Below are 9,055 nucleotides of genomic sequence, written 5' to 3' on the forward strand. Positions count from 1 at the left end.
AAAAAAAAAAAAAAAACAAGTACACCAAGGTTCTTTTACATTAGTATTGGGTAATAGCTGACAAGATGCATCTCAAACTGCGCTGTTAAAGAAACCAATGAGGCCGGACGTGGTGGCTCAAGCCTGTAATTCCAGCACTTTGGGAGGCCGAGGCAGGTGGATCACCTGGTCAGGAGTTTGAGACCAGTGTGGCCAATATGGTGAAACCCTGTCTCAACTAAGAATACAAAAATTAGCTGGGCACAGTGGTGCACACCTGTAGTCCTAGCTACTTGGGAGGCTGAGGTGGGAGAATTGCTTGAATCCGGGAGGCAGAGGTTGCAGTGAGTGGAGACTGGCCATTGCACTCTAGCCTGGGAAACAAGAGTGAAACTCTATCTCCAAAAAAACAAAAAAGCCCCAATGAGCATAATATGTCTTTTTTCAAATATATTCCATGGGTTTATGTCACTTAGACTAGTGCACCTTCTGGACTGCCATATACAACAGACATTCCTGTACAAACCTCTGCAGTGAGGTACTCCAGAATCGCAGCACTGTACACGGCAGCAGTGGCACCCACCCTTCCATGGCTTGTGGTGCGAGTCTTCAAGTGTCTGTGGATGCGGCCCACAGGAAACTAAAAGAGAGATGTCTTAGTGGGAAGCACTGCAGAGTCTTAACATTGCACTGACTGTAATCAAAGGCTGAAAAATGTGAGTAAGCATGAAATAATAAAAAACTTGATCACACATATCAGAAGTCAAATCTATTAGGCAATTAACAGTTCCCAGGGCCTGTGTCTATGTTCTGGTAATCAGTCCAAAATCTTTAACCTCTGCATAATATGGAGAATATCACTCTAAAATGAAGAAAAACCATGCAGGGCTGTCATCAACTATACATTCAACATGACCCATGGATCAAATTCCTGTCTAGTTAATTTCTTCAGATAAAAGGCACATGCAACTTTGAACCTCCAATGCCTTCCTCAGATCTTATTAAATGTTCTTTCTTCAGTTTCAAGCGGTGATCTGATAGTTAAGAAAAATCAGTACTATTATCTCATTGTGATTCTACTTTCCGAAAAAGAGGGTACTTTTCTCATTTCAGAGTATCCTAATCCCACTTGTCTGTGCCCTTTATTATTTTTTTTATTGAGACAGAGTCTCACTCTGTCGCTGAGGCTGGAGTGCAGTAGTGCCATCTTGGCTCACTGCAACCTCCGCCTCCTGGGTTTCAAGCGATTCTCCTGCCTCAGCCTCCTGAGTAGGTGGGATTATAGGCATGCCAGGACGCCTGGCTGTTTTGTATTTTTAGTAGAGACGGTTTTGCGTGATCTGCCCACCTTGGCCTCCCAAAGTGCTGGGATTACAGGCATGAGCCACTGCGCCCAGCCTGTCTGTGCCCTTTCTTACAGGACTACCTCATGCCTTCACTGTTGCATTATTTCAACAGCTACAATTACTTCCTTTCCGCTGGTTCCTTTCCTTCTACAGACTTTACTGAAAACTTCACAATCTATGAAAACTGCTTCCAGTTACAGTCTAGAAAGTCTCTTTCCAAAGACTGAATTTAAAAAACAAATCCTGAAACCCTTACTTTCTTGTCACCCATTTTTTCCTAACCCTAACTTGGTTTCTGTTAAACAGTACTTTTGAAGGCCAGCAGTGACATTTTACTTCCTTAATAAACACAAGCAATCTTTTTTTTTTTTTTTTGCATTTATACTTCGTCTCTAAGTGACCAAAAGCTTCTTAAAAGCAAGATTTATGTCTTCTTTTCCTTTGTATCCTTAGTAACCAGTATGTTGTCTGGCATACAGTAGGCCCTCAAAAACATTTCTTCTTAGACTTCAGAGTTCTCATACCAACCCTGACTACTACTCAGCCTTTTCTTAAAGTTTTTGAGGGGTCCTCCAATATCCTTGTGCTCCTTTCTCATTCTCTTAGGTTAGGAAACTCATCCATAACATAAACTATCAATTTTACATAAATGATCTCAAATTCCTAATTCTATCCCCTCTCTTAGAAAGCTGAACTCATGTTTCCAACTTCTGGACATTTTCACATGGATGCTTTAGTGAACTTCAAAATGATCCCATTTAAATTTACTCATAACTTGACCCTATTACAAACTCCTCTGTTCCTTAGGTTCTAGAGAACCTTTCTCTAGAAGCCTTAGAGAAACTTCTGACTTCCTCTTACCCTTATACTGCTTCACCTATTTTCTGCACACACATGATTTCTACTGCTTCCCATTCAAGTATGTTACTTTATTCCTAAATCACCGCAATAATCTCCATTGGCCTTCCATTTTCTACTTCAAATTAAGTATGCCTTAAAATAAATTCTAATTAGGAATATACACGGAAACCTAAAATACAGAATGTGCACATCAATATAAATTTCCATCCCCCTTCTTTCGGTATCATCTGGATCATGTTGTCCTCTTGCTTAAACTCTCAATGGCTTACCACTGCCAAGAGGATAACAGTTTACAGTTTGGCCTTCCAAGTTTCCTGATTAAAAGTATTTCTCGGCCAGGCACAGTGGCTCACGCCTGTAATCCCAGCACTCTGGGAGGCTGAGGCGGGCGGATCACGAGGTCAAGAGATTGAGACCATCCTGGCCAACATGGTGAAACCCCGTCTCTACTAAAAATACAAAAACTAGCTGGGCATGGTGGTGCGCACCTGTAGTCCCAGCCACGCAGGAGGCTGAGGCAGGAGAATTGCTTGAATCCAGGAGGCAGAGGTTGCAGTGAGCCGAGATCGCACCACTGCACTCCAACCTGGTGATAGAGTGAGACTCTGTCTCAAAAAAAAAAAAAAAAAAAGTTTGTAGTAATACAAGTAGACTTCTGTAATCGATGAAACATAGGTCATAAATTACAACAGTAAAGAAAATAGTAATGTAACGACAGCATGGATTCATTACCTGTAGCCCAGCTCTCTGTGAGCGAGATACTGCCTTAGCCTTGGCCTTCCCACTGTCCTTTCCAGCTTTGCCTCCAGCCTAAATGCAAAAAAAAATTTTTGAATGAAAAGAGTTGAAAATACTACTTCAAAAATATTCTGGAAACAGAATTTCTTCTACTTTTACTTTAGGTAGTTAAAAATATGTAGGTGATCCCCTTCCTCATATACATGGGATTCTATCACCTTTTATAATTTCTATCAAAGAAGTCAAACCTTAAACGCTTACTGAAAATATGAGATTTTTCTTTTTTCTTTTTGAGATGGAGTCTAGCTCTGTTGCCCAGGTTGGAGTGCAGTGGGGCAATCCTGGCTCACTGCAAACTCCGCCTCCCAGGCTCAAGTGATTCTCCTGCCTCAGGCTCCTGAGTAGCTGAGATTACAGGTGCGCACCACCACACACAGCTAATTTTTGCATTTTTAGTACAGATGAGGTTTCACCATGTTGGCCAGGCTGGTCTTGAACTCCTGACCTCAAGTGATCCACCCGCTTTGGCCTCCCAAAGTGCTGGGATTACAGGCATGAGCCACAGTGCTAGGCTGAAAAATATGAGATTTCTAAAAACTAACATATTTATCAATTTCCAGATTGAAGAATCTTGCAAGTCAATATAACTTTTATGCATACATGAAATATTTCACAATTTTTATCAATGTCAGTGTAACATATATTACTTCCACAGAAATATTTAGAACTCTCAGAAAAATAAAGCATATTCCAAGAAAAAAAAAACCCTCAAAAAATTAAACACAGAATTGTCATATAGTGTAACAATTCCACTTCTAGGTATACACCTAAAAATTGAAAGCAAGGATTCAAACAAATACTTGTACACCCATGTTCACAGAAGCTTTATTCAGACTAGCCAAAAGGTGGAAACAATCTTGAGTGTCCAATGATGGATGAACAAAATGATATATATATAATGGGATAGTATTCAGCTTTAAAAAGGAAATTCTGACACAAGCTACAACGTAAATGGGCCTTGAGGACATTATGCTAAGGAAAATAAGACAGTTACAAAAAAGACAAATACCGTATGATTCTACTTATGAGGTTCCTAAAATAGTAAAGTTCATAGTCAGCAGATTTGTGGTTGCCAGTGGTAGCTGCTTCCTGGGTTCAAGTGATTCTCCTGCCTCAGCCTCCTAAGTAGCTGGTAGTACAGGTGTGCACCACCACACCCTGCTAATTTTTGTATTTTTAGTACCAACAAGGCTTCCATACGTTGGCCAGGCTGGTCTTGAACTCCCGACCTCAAGCGATCTGCCTGCCTTGCCCTTCCAAAGTACTAGGATTACAGGCGTAAGCCACCGCGCCTGGCCGAGTTACTGTTGAATGGGTAGAGTTTCCACTTGGGAAGATGAAAAAGTTCGAGACAGATGGCAGTGATGGTTGCACACTATAAATGTACTTAATGCCACTGAACTGTACGCTTAAAAAAAAACCTATTTCTGCATGAAAAAGGTAAAGTATGTGCAAATGTAATGAGCTATTAAGTAAATATGGGGTATTATAAAGTATGTGTGTACACACATTATTTCTAGAAGGTGACACAATAAATTAGAAATGCTATTTGCCTCTAAGGAGGAAATACTAAGGGTCTGACTTAAGAAAACTAATTTTCTCTCATATATTTTGTTTTTACCATTTAAATAGATTATTTCTTTACTGTTAAATCAGTTTACAGGATTGGCTGTTTGAGGGGCTATACTTTCAAAACAGATGGTAAGCTTTGAAATGGCATATCCCCTTTGTAGCTAACCCTTTCCTTAAAGATTTTTTAAAGCTAAAAATTACCCCTGTATACTTCCTCTAATCGCATGTCTAAGTGAATTAAGCGCGTCACCCAAGATAATATGGAAGAAAAACAGTAAAACCTTGGCAGGTACTAGAAACAGGAAAAATAAAAATCTAAAAACTAATTCATACCCACTCTCTTACATTAGGTAATTCAGCAAGAGAATGATTTAAGTTTATCAGTAAGAACTGAGATGCTCTTGATTTCTACCAGAATGCCTCATATATTTCAATAATTTTGACTATGTTGTTATATAAGAAAAATATAATTTTTGGATTTTTGAGGTCGGCTCCCCTAACAAGACAGGTCTTACTTCTCAAATAAAAAACCCTTTTTATCTCTATTTGCCTAATATATAACACTTAAAAACCTCTCAACTGGCATCTAAAATTATAATCACTGTCTTCCTATGACTGGATTGGAAAAAATAAGAACTAGTCACTAATGAAAAGCCAACAACTACAAAACTCCCCAGGCTCCCCAGGTCATATAATAACTACTCTGCTTAAGCAATTTTATCCTCACTGTTTCAGATACGTCGTATTTGCTGTTCTATTTGCTTTTTAAAGAAGTAGACATATAGTCAGATTTTAAAAGCCTCAATACATTAAATGACTAGTTTCAATATTTAGAGACTCTCGATACAATTCTCATACTTAACAAAAGAAAACTTTCATGGTATCAAACTTATCTGAATATAAAATTATATAATAAATGGATAATTACTTTCTTTCCGATATCCCCTCAAACTGTATATATAGCCTCCCTAATTTGAACATTCATTTTAATTGGTGCTTGATAAACCAAATATAATTTTTTAATTCCAAGAATTGACTTCATATTAACCTAAGGTTGCTGGTTTTTAAAAATTACACACACACACACACACACACACACACACACACAAGAGGAAGAGGGAGTTCATTTCACTTGGATAAACTTGCAAACTGGATACTAAGACACTTTCATGTCAGTTTTAACAGACATCTGCTTACTTCCTTTCACGTTTAAAATCTATCAAGAACGACAACTCAATGTCTCCTGCATTTTAGCTTATGTTAATACTTATGTATTTTTAGCTACTGGTAAGTGGATGTAAAACATATAGCGTATCACTAGAGACTGAAAAATATCTAAGAAACTAGAATCGGCCGGGCGCGGTGGTTCACGCCTGTAATCCCAGCACTTTGTGAGGCTGAGGCAGGCGGATCACGAGGTCAAGAAATCGAGACCATCCTGGCCAACATGGTGAAACCCAATCTCTACTCAAAATACAAAAAATTAGCTGGGCGTGGTGGCGCACACCTGTAGTCCCAGCTACTCGGGAGGCTGAGGCAGGAGAATCGCTTGAACCCAGGAGATGGAAGTTGCAGTGAGCCAAGATCGCGCCATTGCACTCCAGCCTGGCGACAGACTGAGACTCCGTCTCAAAATAAACAAACAAACAAAAAACTACAATCATGAAAATCATCTGTTTGAGCAAATCCTTTTACAGATTAGATGTAGGCTGTACCTCAGTTTGTTAAAGTATAGTACTTTACAATAACAATAAACTATACGTTAGACGTTGGAAGCAATTGTCCCTAAAGTCTATTCCAGCTATAAGATTTGGGTATTTTACAATAACCAAACATTCTGTCCTCTCGACTGACCAATCTGTTTATAGTTAGGTGTTAAGTCTATTAAATACCGTATCTGACACATCAAGCACAAATCATCTAATATTATCTGCAGTATAAGAAATGACAGCCTGGTGTTAACTTTTAGGCAGGTAGCTCCCGTTGAAGTAATCTTTCAACAGAATGCTTAAAGCACGAATACCGGCAAAAATAAGATTCCATAATAACAGTCTTACTATTTTTACACAATCTTTGATGCAACTCAGAGCGTATCCTTTAGCACTTTCTCCTTTCCCTCAACTTTAAAATGGGGCTGAAGTTCTATTCACTTTCATTTTTTTAAAGCCACACTTTTCTTATCTAGATCTGAATTTCAGAATGAAAAGATGAATGCTTTAAGACTGAAAATTCATAGCAAGGGCAAAGGAAAGTACCGTTTTATAATGAAAACCGCAAACTGCATGGGGGTCAGAAGATAATGGGCGTTCATTTCAAACCTGTGCAATCACCTAGAACAAATCGTGTGGTTCTGGTCTATAAAACCATTCTTTGTAGCTCAAAAGACCACAAATACAAGCACCCTTTCGCAGAAACCCTCAAATTGACTGCCAGAGACATTACGTAACCAAACATCGCCAAAGACTTATCTAACTTGTATAGCGGCAGCCGGTTTGACCTCATTCATACAGAGGAGCGATCACATTAAGATCCGGCACCTGTTTCTACCTTTCCAAGCCGGATTCTGGCGTCCTCCTCCTTCTAAGACGAGCGGTGCAGCGTCACCAGCGTCGGGACAGACCTGTCCGGCTCCGAACAGACTTCGCGCTCTACCCGGCCAGGCCCAGCTCTCACCCGGGGACCCGTGTCGGGCTCCGCAGCCGGGATATGGCGCCCCCCGGCGGGTGGCGAAGGGCTCGGCCGGACGAAGCCCCGACACCCGCAAACTCCCGACTCCACAGGTAGCGGCGCCGACGCCGGGGCCTCCGCGTTCTGCTCCCCCGGCCCTGTCCTAGGCCCCGTGCCCCCGACCCACCCGGCCGCCCTTACCATGTTCTCGGCGCCGACTCTGCCTCCGCTCGGCCGCGCGCCCTCCCGCTGACGACCCGCGCCGCCGCCGCCGCTCTCGCAGCACCGACCGCCGCCGCCGGAGCCGGACAATACCCCGTGCCCGCCTCGCGCTGCTGCGGCCAATGCCCGCTTGTCTTGCTGGTTCGAACCCCAGCGACTGTTCAATCGCGCGCCTCCTTCTAGCCAGACCCCGCCCCCCCGGCACCGCCTACCTAACGGCTGTTTGTTTTTGCACACGGCACGCGGAGGCGGGGCTTCCAGCCCAATAGTGACGCCCTCTCCGCCTTTCACCAGGCACCCAAGCCTGACGAACAGAAAAGCAAACCAATGAGATTGGACGTCTAGCAGACGAAAGCCAATGAAAATATCGCCCGCGAGCAAGGGAGGCGGGCCACTGAGAAGGACAGCAAAATTAGCTAATGAGGTAAAGCGATTGCAGGCGCTGTGGCTTTCCCGCCCATTCGCGGCGTTGGTTTTCCCGCTTCTGAGACTTGTTTGGGGAGGTAGAGACTTTTGGACGTGCTTCTGCTGGTGGGTTTTCACAAAGACTGTGAGGATTTATTCGTCTTAGGACGTGTGGATCAGGAGGGCGCTGGGTTTCAAGGTTAGGCAGCCCTCATGCTCAGCCGTTATTCTGGGGGACTGACTCCCCTGACGTCCTCTCAGCGCGGACCCTGGCAATCCGCGGCAGACTGAGGCGGGAGAATCGCTTGAACCCGGGAGGCGGAGGTTGCAGTGAGCCGAGATCGCGCCACTGCACTCCAGCTTGGGAGACAGAGCATACCCTGTCTTAAAAAAAAAAAAAAAGGTAATGGATGAGGCCGATAGTCAGGAATGAAATGACTTTAGACAATTGGGTGTGCATGGGATTGTGTATGTGGGGACAGGGGGTGGGCATAACCGAAGTCCCATACTCATGTCCCTCTAGGCCTTATACATTTTGCAGACCTCACAGAGCTCAGACTGTCGTGAGCCGTTTTTCTTCTCAGCCTCTTCAGTGTGCTTATTTTGCTTACATCATTAGGTTAAAATTTGGAGGGTAACTCCCAGCTAGAAAGGAAGAAAAACTCTAAAGTGGAATCGCCTTCCCCCGGAAGCTGTTGTAAAAATTAAAGGATGTATGTGAGTGCACAGGCTCTTCAGCGATCGTTTTTCTTCCGCGGTGTTTCCACTATTTATTTATGTATTTATTTACTTTTTGAGATGAAGTCTCGCTCTGTTGCTCAGGCTGGATGGAGTGCAGTGGTGTGATTTCAGCTCACTGCAACCTTCGCCTCCTGAGTTCAAGTGATTCTCCTGCCTCAGCCTCCTAAGTAGCTGAGACTACAGGCTCCCGCCACTATTCCCCGCTAATTTTTGTATTTTTAGTAGAGATGGGGTTTCACCGTGTTAGCCAGGATGGTCTCGATCTCCTGACCTCGTGATCCGCCCGACTCAGCCTCCCAAAGTGCTGGGATTACAGGCTTCAGCCACCGTGCCCAGCTAAAAAAATTTCTTTAAGTCCCACAAACTGGGTGGCTTAGGACAGAAACTTATTGTCTCACAGTTCTGGAGGCCAGAAGTCCAAAATCAAGATGTCAGCAAGGCCATGGTCCCCCGGAAGGAACCAC

The 9,055-nt window shown here is 43.0% G+C and overlaps 1 protein-coding gene across 5 annotated transcripts in view; it reads right to left on the reverse strand.

Moving 5' to 3' along the window:
- Window positions 1–8,145, reverse strand: part of LOC105541954 (histone H2A.V) — a 29,162-nt gene extending 21,017 nt beyond the window's left edge. For 2 of the 5 annotated variants that reach the window (XM_011983264.1, XM_011983267.1), the window contains exons 1-3: window positions 7,425–8,145; window positions 2,919–2,996; window positions 506–619 (exon numbers count right to left, since the gene is read on the reverse strand). In XM_011983264.1, coding sequence (XP_011838654.1) covers window positions 506–619; window positions 2,919–2,996; window positions 7,425–7,427 — 195 coding nt within the window. In that variant the 5' untranslated portion in view covers window positions 7,428–8,145. The remainder of the gene's footprint in view (window positions 1–505; window positions 620–2,918; window positions 2,997–7,424) is intronic. The other 3 variants (XM_011983268.1, XM_011983265.1, XM_011983266.1) reach the window with 3 other exon arrangements.
- Window positions 8,146–9,055: the final 910 nt, after the last annotated feature.

The sequence above is a fragment of the Mandrillus leucophaeus genome, unplaced genomic scaffold (assembly GCF_000951045.1).
Source record: "Mandrillus leucophaeus isolate KB7577 unplaced genomic scaffold, Mleu.le_1.0 Scaffold248, whole genome shotgun sequence".
In the NCBI taxonomy this organism is placed as follows: Eukaryota; Metazoa; Chordata; class Mammalia; order Primates; family Cercopithecidae; genus Mandrillus; species Mandrillus leucophaeus.